At 41.0% G+C, this 19,621-nt stretch overlaps 1 protein-coding gene across 2 annotated transcripts in view; it reads right to left on the bottom strand.

Annotated features, from left to right (window-relative positions):
* Positions 1-19,621, bottom strand: part of SOAT1 (sterol O-acyltransferase 1) — a 53,462-nt gene that overhangs the window by 2,800 nt on the left and 31,041 nt on the right. For both annotated transcript variants that reach the window (XM_032226777.1, XM_032226776.1), the window contains exons 7-15: positions 17,876-18,158; positions 13,568-13,646; positions 12,180-12,261; positions 10,872-10,917; positions 8,386-8,515; positions 5,497-5,594; positions 3,352-3,450; positions 1,562-1,697; positions 863-1,008 (exon numbers count right to left, since the gene is read on the bottom strand). In XM_032226777.1, the coding sequence (XP_032082668.1) occupies positions 863-1,008; positions 1,562-1,697; positions 3,352-3,450; positions 5,497-5,594; positions 8,386-8,515; positions 10,872-10,917; positions 12,180-12,261; positions 13,568-13,646; positions 17,876-18,158 (1,099 nt within the window). The remainder of the gene's footprint in view (positions 1-862; positions 1,009-1,561; positions 1,698-3,351; positions 3,451-5,496; positions 5,595-8,385; positions 8,516-10,871; positions 10,918-12,179; positions 12,262-13,567; positions 13,647-17,875; positions 18,159-19,621) is intronic.

Raw genomic sequence — 19,621 nt, forward strand, 5'->3', positions numbered from 1 at the left:
AGAAATCAAAATTGCCATCACTTACATGTATTTCTCATTCAGATTCAAAGTCAGATCCAAACCCTCTGTTTTGAAATTGCTCCACCTGAGATTGAACTTCAGTAAACTTATATGAGGATAAAGCAGAAAATCTACCTGGATACAGAAGCTTTTATAAACTTCTACAGTCCAGGTACCAGACTTGGGAATTATACAATGACATTTCACTCACACACAGTCTCATTGTATGCATGCACTTGAGAGATGTGTTCTGGCACTGCAAACCACCACAGAAATGGTGAAAATCCTAATGAACAGAGTGGAACCTAAAGCTAGTGGAGAGTCTAAGAAGTTAATAGAATGAAGAAATTACTAACTTCCATACGCATGTAGTTCCTTGCGGTTCACCGACAAAAGGGCGAATGACAAAAGCGCGCCCGACCAAACCGCGGTGACAAAACCACGAGTTCTAAAGCGCGCCAACGAATGAGCGCTGAAACGCGCCGACAACAGCACACCGACAGAAGCGCGCTGTATACCTAAACCTAACCCTAAACCTAACCCTTACCTTAACTCGCGCTTCTGTCGGTGTGCTTCTGTCGGCGCGTTGTCGCCGCGTTGATGACATCGCGTTGATGACGTCGCGGTTTTAGCACCGTGATTTTGTAGGCGCGCTTTTGTCGTCCGCGCATTTGTCGGGTCACGGTTCCTTGCTACGTTCCTGCCCTACCTCCCAAGAATGCATGATCTTAATTTTTCTAGAACTGGAATGCCAGCTGAGAAATTCGTAATGCATATATAATATTTTTTTGGAGTTCTTGTCTCTAAATTAATGGCTCTCAATAGCAACTGAACCTATTCTTATTACAAACATATTACTCACATTTTCCCTGGGACAGTACTGACGGGCATATAACTCTTGCCCATAAAGGCAAATAAGGACACCTTGGCCAAGGAAGAGGGACGCCCACATGATGATGTTAAAAATGGGGTTTTTCCGCCGGTCATGGAGAATGAAGTTGAAAACCACTGAAGGAAGGAAACAACAGTTTAGATTGTAAACCCTACTCCCCCCCCCCTCTAGACCCAAATGCATCAGAACATCGTTGCAATGATAAAACATGTTTAATACACTACAAGGCCAGTCAGTCAAGTTGAAAATTAACAACGTAATTTGAATTTTATACTCCAATATGGAAAAATTAAAGGCAGAACACACAGCTATTAAGAGGAGGAAGAACCTTTCACTCTACTCTATCGTCTCCCCCCCCCCCTTTTTTTCAACTCTCACAATGTTCTCCAGCAAATCTTGGACATGCTTTACTCACACCATCTGTTTTCCAATGAGTACCCTACATCTAAGATATTCCCACCAAACAACTCTGTCCTCAGCCTCAAAACTGGCTCCGGAAAAGAGGAATGACATCTGAGATCAGAAATGATTTCTGGATCAGAGTTTATAAATGCTAGCCATGCTGGAACCTCACCAATATGACATATTGCAAATTTGCCATTTATTATTCAAATTATTTTTTCCCCTCAACATTTTGCTATACTGCCAAAGGATATATTTAATACTTACTTCCAAAACACAGGAACAAGGAGAACATGACTGGATACAGGTAACCCAAGCAAATCGCCAGGGTATATTCATGTACTGCAGCAGAAACGATGAAAACTGACAGCATAGCAACTGCTTTGAATTTTTTTCCAAAGAACTGAGGTTGACAAACAAAGAAAAGAAACAATGTCCAACAGTTAAATATATATATATATATATATATATATATATATATATATATATATATATATATATATATATATATATATATATATTATATTATATTATATTATATTATATTATATTATATTATATTATATTATATTATATTATATTATATTATATTATATTATATTATATTTATGCTGATAAATACTTGTCATACTTGGGCATACCAGGGGTTGTGACTTTAAGTATATATATATATATATATATATATATATATATATATATATATATATATATATATATATATATATATATACTTAAAGTCACAACCCCTGGTATGCCCAAGTATGGGAGGAAGGTCACATTCCCAACTTGGGTATGGCTAGCTGATGAGAGCTAAATAGCTTGAAATAGATCTATACTAGTCTCCCTTTATTTATTTATCAGCATAAATATAGCATATATATATATATATATATATACACACACACACACATACATACATACATACATACATACATACATACATACATACATATATATATATTTCTTCAGCTTCTGGAAATCATCCAAAACTTCCTATTAGCAGTTTGTACAGAAATTTATAAATGTAGACTTTTTAAAAATATTGTTTTCTGTTGTGGCCCAGCAGGAGCCGTTGGAGCTGCCACCAGACTCCGACAGCGAGGGGCCCTATGAGTCAGCTCTGGAGGATGTGGAGGACCCTGGACAGGGTTCCGATTCCGAACAGTGCGCACAGAGGCTGGTTGGCCACCAGGAGGCACCTGAGCCTTGAACCAGTGGGGAGGAGACAAAGGAGAGTGGGCCGGACGCCAGCAGTGAGTTGTTCCTGGATGCCCAGCACTGAAGAGCTACTAGGCATCAGGAACAGTTGTGCAAGTACAGGAGATAATTGCACTCAGCCGGTGGTCATTAGGCTCCTCTCCAGACTATAAAAAGACTGCTTGTGCACACACCCCTCTTGCAAAAGTCAACGCATTGACTAAAAGTTGGAGAACTTTTGTTATGCTTGGCTTTCAGCCACCAAGGTTTTGGTTTCTTGCTAATAAAGTACATTCCAGTTAAGCTTATCTCGGCATTCGTTACTGGACGGAGGAGGGGGTCAGAACAGTTTTCTATCAGGAGGTATACTAATATGGGCTTCTTTAGAAGAAATAATGGTGTAAACATAGAACAAAATAAATACAAATGTGATATTTCTCTGAAGAGAGAGTTTCCATTAAGTTTTGTACTTAACTTAAATACATGTGTTTATCAAATAAAAAGAAAATAGTTAAATTCAAAATGTACGGATGTACTGCTTCCTTATGGCAGGGAGTGTTCTTGGGGAGTGATGAGTGAGGAATGCTGGGAATGTCCTCCAAGACTATCATATACGACTATCATCCCAGCTGCCAGCTAAAGCAAAGTGATATAGGAAGAAGCTGGAGTAGGCAATTGCTTTAGAGACAACAGCAAAACTGTCATTTCATTCTGTGCAGGAGGAGGCAATGGTAAACCACTTCTGTATTTTGTCAAGAAAATCCCATGGATAGAAAATCTTGGAATAAAATCTATCTAAAGTGGTTACTTAGAATTGGCATCAACACAATTAGTCAATTACTTATAAGTCTGCTGCTCACCCAAAGGAAATCTCTGTAGGCATAGTAATACAACCAATCGTGTACTACGATATTCCAGGTTCGGTAATAGTTTGAAAAAGATGTAGAATTCCACCAGTCCTAAAAAAAAGGTGTAAAAACAGAGAATGAAGTTCAGAATTGAGGACCACTATATCAAGGATCTGCTGCTGTTCAAATATTTCAATAGCACCCGAAATATAATCTTCAGATCTCTTAAATCGAGAGATGTTGCCACTTTAAACCAGTTAGTGCAGTGCAGGGGTGGGTTTCAACCGGTTCGCGGCGGTCCCTGCAAACCGGTTGGTCGGCGAACCCGGAAGTAAGTAACTTCCGGGAATGGCGAAGGGCGCGCCCGCCCGCCCACGGTCCTTACCCGCTTTTGACGAGTTCTGCGCTTCCACGCATGCGCAGGACGCATACAGCGCCTGCGCGATCCTCCAGGAGCAGCTGGAGCATCGCGCAGACGCTAGTACGCATGCATGCACCGCGTGCGTGCACGAGGACGCCGCCGGCCCCGTTCCAACCGAACCGGTTGGAACGGGGCGAGAAACCCACCCCTGGTGCAGTGGTAGTGCAAAAACTGGGAACCTGTGAGTTCTAGTCCCACACCTTAGGCAAAAAGCCAGCTGGGTGATCTTGGGCTATCCAGTCATTCTCTCAGTTGTAGGAAGGAGACAAGGGCAAACCTCTTCGAAATATTCCTTGCCAAGAATGCTGCAGGGACTAGTCCAAGCAGTCAACAGACTAACCCAAAGAACGAAAAAGAAAACAGTTGCAACTTATATTTCTTTTCTTTTTTTTAATACTTAATCCGGGTACTGCCGGGGTCTGTATTTACACTGGAAAAGTTTTTAAACAGGTTTTTGTTTGGCAAGGGATGTCAAAGTTGATCCAAAGTTGGTTTCTACTCAAGCAAATCCTTCCCACTTACGGATTCTGGACTCGTTCAGAACGAGTCTTATTATTTCTTATATAAGCATAAAAAAGCAAGTTAATTTTAACTTAAAATTAAAAACAGGCTGCACCTTCGGTCTGTTCAGTGTTCTAAGTATCCTAATAATGCCTATATAACTTATATTTCTAGCCTATTGAAACACTTTAGAATGGAAGCATTCAATTTGATGTTTCCAGATCTCTTGGACTAAATGACCCATTGGATTTTGTTGGAATAGTCAGTGAACAGGAATAAGGTGAGGTGTGACCCCCAAAACATATGGAAGACCCCACAAAACCCTCCCAGTATAAGGAACATATTTCAAAAGATCTCACCATATTCTTTAGGGCTTGTCCCTAAAGATCTATCTATCATCTATCTATCTATCTATCTATCTATCTATCTATCTATCTATCTATCTATCTATCTATCTATCTATCTATCTATCTATCTTTTTCTTTCTTTCTTTCTTTCTTTCTTTCTTTCTTTATTTATTTATTTATTAGACTTATATACCGCTTCATAGGGCTTTCGGCCCTCTCTAAGCGGTTTACAAATTTTTTTAGCAAATTGAGTCAGCAACTTGCCCCCACAGTCTGGGTCCTCATTTCACCCACCTCGGAAGGATGGAAGGCTGAGTCGACTTTGAGCTGGTGAGATCTGAACCGCCGAACTGCAGATCACAGTCAGCTGAAGTGGCCTGGAGTACTGCACCCTAACCACTGCGCCACCTCGGCTCTTCTTTGTAGGGAAAATACTATGAAGTAGATTTGCTAGAGCTCAAAAACTACTTTTTTAATCATTGTTTTTAGGCTGCCCCAGAAACTGTTACAAGCTTCAAGAAAACAGCAGGTTCAGACAAGCTTCTGTAAGACCATCTGCCATTCAAAGACTTCAGCAATTGCTAAGACTAACAAAGCATTTTTTGCTTTCTGGACCATGCCAAACTACCGACATAGTAACAGACAGTGTAAAGTGTAAACACATGGCAATTATGTCTGTCTCTCAGTCTAAATAAATGAATAAACAAATGTAACTCAGTGCATAACATGCATGTACATATAGCACAAGTACTACACATCATTTCTTTTTAAATGGGCCCCTTTCCCTTTCCTGCCCATTGTCAATTTCTTGCAGTTGTACAGTTGTATAGTTGCAGTTAACCCTTCAAAAAAGGCTGGGAAGACTATGCACTTCTGGGCCTCAGTTACCTGATAAAACATTCTGTCAGCGAAACGGAGCACCTCAGCAAAAGCATTAAGCCAGCAATGAAGGAATGCGAAGAAGGTCAGGAACAGAATCAATACACCTAGGTAAGAATTAAAGGGAAAAAAGCAAGTTAATTTTAACTTAAAATTAAAAACAAGCTGCACCTTCGGTCTGTTCAGTGTTCTAAGTATCTTAATGATGCCTATGAAAACAACAAGTATGGCCTCTTGTTTTTAAGGATTACTTGTAAGAGGTTACCTTCTGGGGTAGCATTTGAATGAATAGATTTCAGGAGCATCTCAATGCATCAGTGGTGGGTTTCAAAAATTGTTCGAACCTACTCTGTGGGTGTGGCCTCCTTTGTGGGAGTGGCTTGCCGGCCATGTGACCTGATGGGAGTGGCTTGCCGGCCATGTGTTCTCTCTCTCTCTCTCTCTCTTTCCTTCCTTTTGTCTCTCTGTCCCTTTTTCCTTTTTTTCTTTCATCTCTCCCTCACTCTTTCTTTCTTTCTTTTTTCCTCTTTCTCTCTGTGTGAGTCTCTGTGTGTGTGTCAGTGGTGGGTTTCAAAAAATTTTGGAACCTCTTCTGTAGGTGTGGCCTGCTTTCTGGTAGAACCTCTTCTAACCGGTTAGGTAGATTTGACGAACCGGTTCTACTGAACTGGTGCGAACTGGTAGGAACCCACCTCTGCAATGCAGGTTGAAAATTGGGATTTGGTATGAGGGCAATACTGCCGTGTGCAAAACGGGAGAAAGGATGAAAAGGAAACAAGCAGAACAAGTTGACCTCTAGGTGTTTGGAACCAAGTTTAACAATAAGAAAATAGGAAATGTTTTATATTTTCAAAACATCTACTTTGAAGAGTGTTCACTTCAACAAGTAGTATCCTTCCTGTAAGTAGATGATTACTTAGTAGTCAAGAAGAAATATCCACAGTGGTTATATTATCTGGCCATGGTGATGGCCAGAACATCCACAAAACGCTGCCACCTATGTCTATAGACCAAGTAGAATGATGTCTATTGGCTGGGAATATTTGAAACGGGGGAAATTTTGTCCCTGTGTAGAAAAAATGGCAAGAACGGAGTTTATAGTAACTCAGAAGCAATTCGAGGATAGAAAAAAGTGTTAAGAAGGAAGCTGTTATAGGAAGAAGTCAATATAAAAGCAGGAGAAAGAATGGGAGAGACTGCAAATGGTGGAAACAGAATGAAAGACAAATATGAAAAAAAAATACTGTAAAATGTTTCTGGAAAAGAAATATAAGTAATTGAAATACAATTTCAAATAGAGGTTCACTCTATGTAAAATCTCTGGTCATCAACTGCTACATAAAATGGTGCAGAATATAATGTGCCATGTTATTGATGCAGGAGGGGGTGCACAGGTAAACCCACCAGTGGCTGGCCAGGTTAGGTGGTTTTAATAGAATGGACCTTATAAATTCATATTAGCTTGGCTTTTCATTCTAGTGCCCTGCAGTTCCAAAGTTGACTTTTAGCTGGAGTGAACTTTCTCTCCAACTTCCTCATAAGTATTAAAAATAGGGCTGAACAGTGTGGCAAGACCCTGTAAAAGGGGGGCACAGGAAGCCAGGCGTGGGTGAGAGATAGAACAGAGGTAAAAACTGCTGACAGCTTAAGACATTATAGGAACTTCTCTTTTTTGTATTTTTCCTATGTACTTCTCTGTAACATTCCAAATGAACTTCTCCTTTTCGAAATGTCATGCTTGTCTCGTGTATGGAAACGCCTTGAGAATGCACAGTGTGGAACACGGCATAAAAGTAGCATCCTGGGCAGAGCCCAGGCAGTTCAGACTTTGGTGTGTGAACACGCTGAACTCGATGCATCAAATAAACCTGTTTCTCTCACCTTTGTGGTATCGAGTCCTGGTCTTTCGTAAGTAGATTACAAACCTCAATCTGCTGCAACAGTATGGTATATCCAGAAGCAGTGTTTATGTGTTTAAAGTGTTTAAATTAAAGGTGGAACTCATTTGCCCAAGAAAATGATAGGAGCAAAAAATGTAGAAGCTTATTTGTATTTATGTTATTTTAGAAAAGTATAGGGCTACTCATGGCTAATGTTCTTCTGGTACAGAATGCCTATAAAAGAAATAATGCTTGTCTTCTCTTATTTCCTCTAAGCCCAGAGAGGTCATTTGCTAACACACATCTAACATGCCTTATGTGTCTGTTAGCCATACTACATTTGTTTGGTTTGGTTTATTGGATTTATATGCCGCCCTTCTCCCAAGGACTCAGGGCGGCGTACAACATTAAAAAAAACCCCACATATTACAAAAGTTAAAAAGAATTAAATAGAATATCCCAAACAAACCCAATTAGAATTAACAATCAATTTTTTAAAAAAAAAAATCGATTAACATTAACAATGATCAATAATTTGTTTTGTTTTGTTCAGGCCAGGCTGGTTTGCTGGAAAAGCCAACTTTTTAGGGCGCATTGGAAGGACCGGAGGTCGGGGATTATACGAAGCTCCGGGGGGCAGCTCATTCCAGAGGGAAGGCGCTCCCACAGAGAAGGCTCTCCCCCTGGGGGTCGCTAGCCGGCACTGTCTGGCCGACGGCACCCTGAGGAGGCCAACTCTGTGGGATCGCACTGGACGGTGGGAGGCTACCGGTGGCAGTAGGTGGTCTCACAGGTAACCTGGGCCTAAGCCATGGAGCGCTTTAAAGGTCATAATTAGTACCTTGAATCGCACCCGGAAGACAACCGGCAACATGGGAGTACCTAGGTGCCCCCATGATAACCTGCGCAGCCGCATTCTGGACCAGTTGAAGCCTCCGAGTGCTCTTCAAGGGCAGTAACTGCATTGCATTCAAAAGCTTTGAAGGAAAGACCCACAGGCTGATTCACAGGAGCTCACCTGGAAGAATAGAGTTGAAGATGCAAAGAACTAGTCCTCGTAGACTGAAGTGTCCCAGGCTGTAATTCCGATACGTTGGAATACAGAGTCTTACAAATATGTAGTAAGCATAGAACAATGAACCAAGAATCTACACAAGAGGGAAAACCAAAATCAGTTGACAATCAGAGAAATTTGGAAGGAATCACAGGGCAATTTTTAAAAAAATCTGATGACCATCCATCTCCCTCAAGTGACTATAGTTTATTTTACTGCTGCTTAGAATCTAATTGTTCTAGAGGTAGACAGAATGGTGGGAAATATACTTCTATAAACAAAGAAAATTAGAGAACCTAAACCTCTCCAGTTGCCTTAGGGCAGTGATGGGATTCAAATAATTTAACAACCGGTTCTCTGCCCTAATGACCAGCTGGGTAGGCGGGGCTTGGTGGTCATGTGACTGTTTGGGTGTGGCCAACTCAATATCACTCAGGTCGATGGACGCTTCGCCTTAGCTGTTACAATGGTAATAAGGGTTAACCGGAGAGGCAGTTTCTGTAAGCAGGGCAATAAAGATTAGGCTAGAAACAACACCAGAATGTTTCCTTCCTGCCTTCCTTACAGGATTAGCTCTGTAAAGTGGGAAAAAAACAAAAGGAGATTTCTTCCAACAACCGGTTCTCCGAACTTCCTGGAAAGTTAATAACCGGTTCTCCTGAATAGGTGCAAACTGGCTGAATCCCACCACTGCCTTAGGGCTACAATTCCATATTCTGGAGAGGCTTTCTATAAGTTGCCTCTGGTTTTGCTTTCAGAGTTCTCAGTAGGCAAAAGAAAAAGTGGCAGAATGCTTCTGATCACCCTTCCAACATGTATGTTGGTGGTCTGGACATATGAACAAATGATGGGGTGGACTCTTGAGAGACCACCTCCTGCCAATTACCTCCCTACGACCTATTAGATCACACAGATTAGGCCTCCTCCGAGTTCCATCCGCCAGTCAGTGTCGACTGGCAACTACGCGGAGGAGAGCCTTCTCAGTAGTAGCTCCGACCCTTTGGAACGATCTCCCCGTGGAGATTCGCACCCTCACCACCGTCCAGACCTTCCGCACAGTACTCAAGACCTGGCTATCCCGTCAGGCCTGGGGATAAAGATTCTAATCCGTCCCCACCCGAATGATGAATGAATGTTGTGTTCTATTTTTACTTATGTGTTGTCTCATGTCTTGTCTTGTATCCCCCTCCCATAAATTGTAAGCCGCCCTGAGTCCCCTCAGGGAAAAGGGCGGCCTATAAATAATAAACAAATAAATAAATAAAACAGTGAGTTAGTTACTATCTATGATTTAGTTGCCACAGGAGTTAACTAAGGGGACTAAAGAAAGAAAAACCAAAAATTGGAAAAGAAGGAAAGTCTAGTTATTAAGGGGACCCTTCCCACATATGACTAGCAAAGTTGCCAGAACTGAGGGGAGTGGGGAGATATTTTTTAAAAATTCCTCAGCTTTGCTGAGGTGGCGCAGTGGTTAGAGTGCAGCACTGCAGGCTACTTCAGCTGACTGCAGTTCGGCTGTTCAAATCTCACCGGCTCAACGTTGACTCAGCCTTCCATCCTTCCGAGGTGGGTAAAATGAGGACCCGGATTGTTGGGGGCAATATGCTGACTCTGTAAACTGCTTAGAGAGGGCTGGAAGCCCTATGAAGCGGTATATAAGTCTAACTGCTATTGCTATTGCTATTGCTGAAGGATAATAGCTATGGATCCCCAGCTCTTTATTAGTATTACTATTTACATGTGCATTTTCTCAGGATCTGGAGGAATATACTCAATAGCAATAGCAGTAGACTTATATACCGCTTCATAGGGCTTTCAGCCCTCTCTAAGCGGTTTACAGAGAGTCAGCATATTGCCCCCAACAATCCGGGTCCTCATTTTACCCACCTCGGAAGGATGGAAGGCTGAGTCAACCCTGAGCCGGTGAGATTTGAACCGCTGAACTGCTGATCTAGCAGTAGCCTGCAGTGCTGCATTTAACCACTGCGCCACCTCGGCTCAATAACGAACAGTTGCTTTGAAAACCAAGATAGTTCTAAACATTTTCTAGTACTATTTCTATAGTTTCTGAAGACTCTGAAAATGAATCCTAAAGGACTGGTTCTGGGAATAGATTCAGAAACTGTTCAATGAAGAATCTGAACCGTTTTCTTTTTGCCAACTTCAAAATAATACAAAGGTTCCAATTCTGATTGTAATTTCAACATATCTAGAGGGCTCTACATCATGGAAGGCTAGAATAAGCCAGCATCTTATGTTGGGCTTGTAATAAGCAGTTTGACTTACCCTAAGAGAAGCCACATATTTACTAAGTAGCAAAACAGGCTCTGATTTATAGCAGGGGAAAATAAAGTGATATAGATATACACAAACAAGACAGCTAATAAGTACCTTTATGTCTAAGGAATGTTTTCCATCCAGGAAATGTCAGGTAAAGAAAAGTCACTAACCTGTGCAATCTTGGTAGCCAAATAGCTCCATCTTATTGTGGGCGTTCTGAAAAGAATACGATATCCCATTTTCAGTTCTCAAATGGTTTGGTATTATTCCACGCCATATTTTTAGCAAGTATAATTAAGGGGCTGCCCTTGGAGAGTGTTCGAAGACTTCAGTTAGTCCAGAATGCAGCCACGCGAGCGATTGTTGGTGCACCTAGGTATACCCACATTACACCTATCCTCCGCGAGCTGCACTGGCTTCCCATTGGTCTCCGAACACGCTTCAAAGTTACATAGTTACAAGTTATATATATATATATATATATAATAATTGGGGCTTACCAGGGGTTGTGACACTAAATATATACCTTCTTCCCTGACTTCAGCTGATAAGGAGGAGACCTGTGGCATAATGGCTAAGACATTTGCCTAAGATGCAATACAGCACAGGTTCGAATCCCAGTAAGGGTATGGCTAGCTGATGAGAGCTAAATAGCTTGAAATAGATCTATACTAGTCTCCCTTTATTTATTTATCAGCACAAATAAAAAACACAAATATAACAAAGGCAACAGTAAAAATATTGGGTTTCTGTCGTGATGGACTCTTGTGACGAGCCGATTGACAGATGATGGAAGCAGTTAGCTTCCTCCCATAATTGGGGCTTACCAGGGGTTGTGACACTAAATATATACCTTCTTCCCTGACTTCAGCTGATAAGGAGGAGACCTGTGGCATAATGGCTAAGACATTTGCCTAAGATGCAATACAGCACAGGTTCGAATCCCAGTAAGGGTATGGCTAGCTGATGAGAGCTAAATAGCTTGAAATAGATCTATACTAGTCTCCCTTTATTTATTTATCAGCACAAATAAAACACACACACACACACACATATATATATATTTGATTTAAAAATATTGATTTGATATCTATTGCAAGTGATGACTATGGAAGGGATGCACAGAAATTTTATAACCCAACTGACACACTTTCTATAATTTGTAATGGAAGATGGTTTTTTGTTTTTTGTTCTGTCCAATTGCATTTGTTCAAAAATTTTTTAAAAAAATCTTTTTGTTTTTTTAAAAAGAACTCTGTGAGGTCCGCTGAGCTGAGAGTGAGTGAATAGCCTCAAGTCACCTAGCTGGCTTTCATTGCTAGGGGTGGGACTAGAACTCACAATCTCCTGCTTTCTAGGCTGGTGCTGGCTCTCTAGTTACATCTGGGCTAAAAATGAGCAATACTACAAGCAAATGCATATAACACCAAACCCTTTGCAACAGAAATGAAATTGCCACATGCAAAGTTATTCATTACCTGGGATATTCATCTCGGTAAATAAGAGTGGGAGCAAAAAGAAAATACAGATACTGGGAAACTTTAGGAAGGTGAATAGAATCTGGAGGAAAAAGAAAACAGAAGTGTAATTTGGTACTAGCACATATAACATATGCACAAAAATAAACATGTTCTACCTTGTTCCTGGCTCTTATTAATTCTGAGTACAATGATGCTTCTTTCATACTGTTCTGCCTGACTAGACAAGTCCTATATCAGTGTTTCTAAAAGTCAGCTGTGTAGACTTTAATTCCCAGAATTCTGGGAGTTGAAGTCCACACAGCTTAAACTTGTTGAGGTTGAGAAACACTGGTGTGTAAACCAGTCCCATCTAATAGAGTGCTACTCCCAAAACAACAAAAAGGACAAGGTGGCTTTATCCCCGACACCTGCGACCAGTAGTCCTTGACGTATGACCACAATTGGGATCAGAATTTCCACCGCTAAGCAAAGTGGTGGTTAAGAGAGTAGTACCTCGTTTTATGATTTTTTGCTATGGTTAAGTCAGTTACTGCAGTTGTTAAGTGTATCATGCAGTCATTAAGCATTGCTTGTCAGAAACTAACTGGAAAGTTTGTACATGGTGATGGCGTGACCCTGGGATATTGTAACTCTCATAAAAATATGCTGTTTGCCACAGTGACGTGCGGTGAGGTTTATGGCTGGTGAGGCAAGTGGGCAAAAGCCGCCCTATGTCGGACACAGCGGCAGGGCTTTTGGATGCCCCGGCGCTGTGTCCACCATAGAGGCGGGATGCTCTTGTCTGCCATGATGAAAATGTAAAAATGTAAAAGGAAAAAGGCAAGAGCTGCTGAGGTCAGGCTGGGCTAGCTGCTGCCAGAATCCCCAATGGATGACTCTGCTTAACTGTTTAAAAAAGCCTCTAAAAAAACGCCCTCTACAGGAGGAGGCAAGAGAACCACGTGCCTCATCTACATAAGGAATTTTTCGGCTTTTAACCCTTGCTTAACTCTGCTCGAGTGATCATAAAGTCAGACTAGATGAGGCACCTCGTTCTCCTGCCTCCTCCTGTAGAGGGGACTTTTTAGAGGCTTTTTTAAACAGTTAAGCACTAAGCAGAGTCATCCACTGTGACTCTGGCAGCAACTACCTCAGCCTTTTTTCTTTTACATTTCTTTTCTTTTCATGATGACAGTGGTGAGGCTCTGCCTCCCCTGACTGCACGTCACTGGATTGCCAAGCACCCAAATGTTGATCATTTGGGGTTATGCTGTGTCGGTTGTAAATGCAAGGACTGGTCTTAAGTCACTTTTTTCAATGCCATTGTAAACTTTGTAGTCACTGAACGAATAGTTGCAAGTTCAGGACAACCTGTCTAGAATTAGCACAAGGGACAATTTACTCACTTGACTTTTGAGGAGTAGCAGAGATTATTCGGGGAACATTCTCCCTGACAAAAGAGTGAGCTTTCATCACAAAACGTATCTATAAATAAAACGACAGGTAAGATCGATTAAAAAAAATAAATAAAATGGAAGGAAAAGGGCAGATATGCAAATGAGGTAAGAGGAAAAAAATACATACTATATATCAAAATTTCAATTTTTAAACATAGCATTTAGCCGTGCCCACAAGGAAAAATCTTGAAAAGTTATTCTGTTATATCAAGAAAGGGCCAGCACACAAGCAGATGCTATTCATCCAGGAGTGTAAATTCAGCAAACTCTTGTCTTTCCACAAAAGAGGACATGTTTTGCTGCACTGGTTACTTAATAAATCCAGAGTTCATGTATAAATACATTCCAAATGCTTGAATACGACAGAATAACCTTCGTATCTTTAAAGTGTATCATTCTTTCCAAAACTATATTAATAAAATTATAGCTATTGTACTGAAATGGAATGATAGTGGGGAAAATCCAGACTGTAAATGTCTTCTCCTCCTCCTACCCTGATAAGATTGCCAGTCCTAATTTCAAACTAGGATTACTCCTAAATACGGATCAAATTTATAATTCTATTCCAACATCTTCTAAACATGTTCCAACATGCTCCAAGTTGTGATGCAGGAAATCCTGTAGACTAAAATAGGAACCAACCCCCCTGACATCATATCAAGACATCACACAACCACAATTGTGGTTATAATGGTTTCTGGAATTACTAGAATTATGTAGGTAAATAAAAGTTATGTATATGCACATACAAACAATAAAAGTTGTCTATCCAATGATAAAGTAGAAGATCAAGAAGCTAACTCCCCAATGGTATGCAATTATAATGTAGTTAAGAAAATCTAGGGATTATTTTTAATGCAAATACATCCAAAAACTACACATAAAAAGTGCTTAAAAATGAAAAAAAATACAATTGCCCCATTTTACCACCTTTCTTGCCACAGTTGTTAAGTGAATCACTGCAGTTGTTAAATTAGGAACGGTTGTTAAATGAATCTACATTCCCCATTGAATTTGCTTGTCAGAAGGTCGCCAAAAGGGATCATGTGTCCCTGGGACACTGCAACTATCATAAATGTGAGTCAGCTGTCGAGCATATGAATGTAAGTCATGTGATCATGGAGATGCTGCAATAGTCATAAGTGTGAAAAATGGTCATAGGTTGCTTTTTTAGTGCTGTTGAAACTTGTAACTTCAGTGACAAATGGTCAGTAAGCGAACTGCTGTAAGGCGAGGACTACTACCTGTTCTGACCCCCTTCTCCGCTCGTTCACAGACAGGCAGACAGACTTAAAAGGAAAGAACTTTATCAACCTCAGCTCACGCTGGCTGCGAGCCCAAAAATAAACATAAATAAAGTCTCTGGCAAGAAGATAACAGAATGCAAAAACAAAGATCTCTTACGGCCAAACCAGGTGTACAGAAAGAAAGCAGATCACTTCTCCAAGTGCCTCTCACAAACAAACCACGACCGATGAACAATGAACCATGAACGAATGATGAACGTTGACTTCTGCAACCAGGCACCATCAGTCCTTTTATCTCCAGAAGACCACACTAACGAGCCCCAGCTGCATTGTTATTCCTGCATCCCGACTCAACTCACAAACCATAAAATACAAACCATAAAACCACATCAAAGTGACACATCTAAAAGCAAAATTAAAACAGAGTGGAGAACAGAATAAAAGCAAAGTTTTAAAAAAGTGAGTTAAAAGGTGGCTACCACCCACCCACAGGATTGCATGCCACTCTTCAATCGCCACACCAATTAGCAGAATCAGGTCTTCACACTTTTGGAGGGGGGACACCTCACCTCTGAGGACAAGACATTCCCAAGAGCAGAGGCAGAGGCAGAAAAGGCTCTCTTCTACCCCCCCAAATCCTGGCGCCAATCTAAAAGGATGCCATGATCAATACAATTGAAAGCTGCCAAGAGGTCAAGAAAAGTGAGGATGGATGCACTATCTCCATCCCGCTCCCACAAGAGATCTCTCAAAAGAACGAGTGCTATTTCTGTCTCATATCCGAGCCTGAAATCCCACTAGAAGGGATTCAGATAATCCATTTCATCCAGAATCTTCTGGAGCTGCAGTACCCCCTCCTCAACTATATTCCCTAAAAAGGGAGAAAGGAGGAGAGAATGAAAGGAAGATGGGGGAAAGAAGAAAGAGGTAAAGAGAGGAGGATGGAAGGGAGAGAAAGAGGAGGAGAGAGGGTAGGAAGGGGAAGAGGAAGAGTAGGAGTAGGAGAAAGGCAAGGGAAGAAGGAAGGGGAAGGAGAGGAGGAAGAAAGGAAGTAGAGAAGGGAGGGAGGGAGAAAAGAAAGGGGAAACAAGGCGGTGTTACAAAAGAAGGAAGGGATGGTAAATAAAGCAACCCAAAATGTACATTATAACTTATTAAGTGAAATAATAAATGTATAAGAATGATAAATGTAAAGAAGAATAACAATTATGTGAATGTATTCTGACACCCTTCCCCCCTCGTTCCACACCAAAGCACACTCCGAGCCAGAGATAAATTACAGCATTTAATTAACAGACAAACAGGTCCTTGGCAGTAACCCCGCACAGACAAGCTTGAGCAACAATAAACACAGATAAGGCTTGGCAGCAATCCAGCCTGCCAAGCTCATACAAAGTTCTCCGACATTCGATTCTGTGTTGACTTCTGCAAAGAGGGGCGTGTGCACAAGTAGCTTTTTATAGTCTGGAGAGGAGCCTAATGACCACCAGCTGAGTACAATCACCTCCTGTAATTGCGTAATTGTTCCTGACTCCTATTAGCTCTTCAATGGCGTGCATCCAGGAACAACTCACTACTGGCTTCCAGCTCACTCTCCCTTGTCTCCTCCCCACTGGTCCAAGGCTCAGGTGCCTCCTGGTGGCCAACCAGCCTTTCTGCGCCCTGCTTGAAGTCGGAACCCTGTCCAGGGTCCTCCACATCCCCCAGAGCCGACTCATAGGGCCCCTCGCTGTCGGAGTCTGGTGGCAGCTCCAATGGCTCCTGCTGGGCCACAACATGAATGTATACTTAAAATGATATGTAAGAGAATAAAAAAAAGTTCTTTGAAAAAAAACAAAAAAACTATATTCCCTAAAAAGGGGATGCAGAAGACTGGACAAAAACTAACCAGCATTGGGAATTCACTGACAACTTCTTAAGAAGACGACTCACAAACATCTTTTTTCAAGGGTACAGAGAAACCCTGTCCCTTAAGGATGAATTAATCCAGCCACAGGTGGCCTTGAACAGCCAGAAAAGCACGGATCGTGTTCAAAGACGATCATGTCCCAAGAACTGTTTCCATATCCTTGGGTCCAACGGGATCAAACTGTTCCCAGATAACCAGGTAAGTCAATTCCCTAGACAATCTCCGTAGGCCTATATCACTCTTGGCCTTCAACTGGGAACAAATTCAGGCAAATGTATCCACTAGATGCACACGAAATTCCTCTGGGTGATCCTAGAACTGTGATTACGTGCACGCACTGCCTTGTGGGTGCACGTATGTAGCGACAAAAAGGTTATCTATCACTGTCCTAGAGCTAAACCTCCCAACACAAATTAAATCCTTGAGTTCTAGATTCTAATAATGTCCATTCATACAAAGGTGCTCTATATGTATATTCCAAAGATGCCCAAATTGGAAAATTAACACAAATTGTTGGCTTTTTATGCATAGTTTTTCTATGTATTTGCATTATAGAACTATTATTATGTTTTGTCTTTTTTTTTTAGTTTTTTAAAGTGATAAACAAATATAATCCTAAGGGGATTGTTGTTTCCATAAAAACGTTACTTTTATCCCTTCAACTATAGAAATCAATATTTCAGTAATATTTACCTTTACTTTTATTTTCTCCGTTAACTCATTGGGTTCTAACCATATAAATAAGGTATCATTTTACTTTTGTGGTTGACATATTGACATCTTTCAGAGACAAAATTTTGTAGGTATTCCTTTTGAACTTCACATATTTGTCATATGGTATTTTTGGAGATGAACATTGGGATTTTCTGCTAAATGCTAGATTTTTCCCAATGACCCCTGGTTAAAAATAAGCTGTTTTGATTGATGTTTTTATTTTGAACTGGATGAAAAACAGCATTCCACCCACATACAAAAGGATAATTTGTACTAGTTTTCCTCTAATAATCTACATATTTCTGCGGGAAAAAAGATTTATGCCTTAAGATTTTAAAAGCTACAAGTCCAGTTCCTTACATCCACTTTACAAATAATGAAACTCACCTGTTCGAGTATAATTATAAAACGAGAGGCTGGCGGTAGATCATAAGCCAATACAATGTAAGTTGGTCCAAATCCAAGACAAACTGTTTGGAAAATCACAAACAGTGCCCCAAATAAAGTAGAACGGATGATCTTGTGGGAGGAGTTATGGAACCCCTGGGCCCACTGGACAAAGAGGGCGTAGGGCACAAGTAACGTGGAGAGGAACATGCAAAGCCAAGTTGGAACGACGATGGAAATTTTGCCAAAAGAGTAAACGAGGAAATCAAATTCTAGCACAAGCCTTCAAAAAAAACACAAAGAAAAGAAAAATATTAATGGAATTTCATTCACCAGGCAAAGATATAATATTTGGGGTGTGATTGCGGGTGGGGGAAAGGAATTAGGAGCTATTAAAATCAAGACTACATGGGGCTACCCTTGAAAAGCGTTCGGAGACTGCAGCTAGTCCAGAATGCGGCCGCACGAGTGATATTGGGTGAACCGAGGTACACCAACGTTACACCTGTTCTCCACGAGCTGCACTGGCTACCAATTAGTCTCCGTACGCAATTCAAGGTGTTGGTTATTACCTTTAAAGCCCTACATGGCTTAGGGCCAGCGTACCTTCGAGACCGCCTACTGTCGCATACCTCCCAACGGCCGGTAAAATCCCACAGATTGGGCCTCCTTCAGATGCCGTCAGCCAGACAGTGTCGGCTGGCGGGCCCCCGGAAGAGAGCTTTCTCTGTGGCTGCTCCGACTCTTTGGAATCAGCTACCCCCAGAGATCCGGACCATACCCACTCTGATGGCCTTCAGGAAAGCTGTAAAAAACCTGGCTGTTCCGGCAGGCCTGGGGCTGTTGACCTCACTGTTGAGGTCCAGCCCCGATTAGAATGAATGCATGTGGTGTTGTGATTTTAAACTGTTTTTTTTCCCCCTTCTCTTTTTTGTAAGCCGCCTGGAGTCCTTTGGGATTAGGCGGCATATAAATATATTTAATAAATAAATAAATAAATACTTTGGGTATGATGCTGCAATTCAGTATATTGTTCCTATGCTAAAGCTTAGGTTACAATTCAATTTTTTTAGGCTATGAGCTTACAAAAGCTTCCCATAAGTTGGAACTGATTTTTACAGAGTCAGACTGTGGGTCTACCTAATTCATCTCCTATTCTTGCCACCATATCAAAGTTTAAATGAAAAATCAACAATTATCAGTGACACGAAAATTGGCAAAATATGTTTAAGCAGTGAAAGGAAGCATAATAGCTCCAAGACTGGACTTAAGCAGGATGCTGAACTCAAAAGCCATCCACATAGGGACCAGATAAACAGTTAGGGAGAGAATATCACAGTCAGCTATTCTTCAGACTTTATTCAACACAGAGATTGGCTAAAAGCCATGTGCTTCCCTAGAAGATCATAATAACTAGGCAGGCTCATATGGAAGCCAGCAATTTTCTATAAATAAAATAAAATGAAATGAAATAAATAAAAAGACTGACAAAATAATTTTACGTCTGATTATTTAAAAAAAAAATACAGGACCCATAAGTAGACAAGAAACTTTAAGATACTTCTAATAATATTAAGCAGTCTTCAGTACTTCAGTGTGGACCAGATATGTTGGCTTACAATTTCTATTAGACTTAGACGATGTAACTAGCAGGTGCCACACTGAGAAAGGCTACTATAAAATATCAAACAACATAGTATCATTCAAATGTACCCAAGGACCTCAAGGACAGATTTCAGAACCTTG

This window comes from Thamnophis elegans, chromosome 11, assembly GCF_009769535.1.
Source record: "Thamnophis elegans isolate rThaEle1 chromosome 11, rThaEle1.pri, whole genome shotgun sequence".
In the NCBI taxonomy this organism is placed as follows: Eukaryota; Metazoa; Chordata; class Lepidosauria; order Squamata; family Colubridae; genus Thamnophis; species Thamnophis elegans.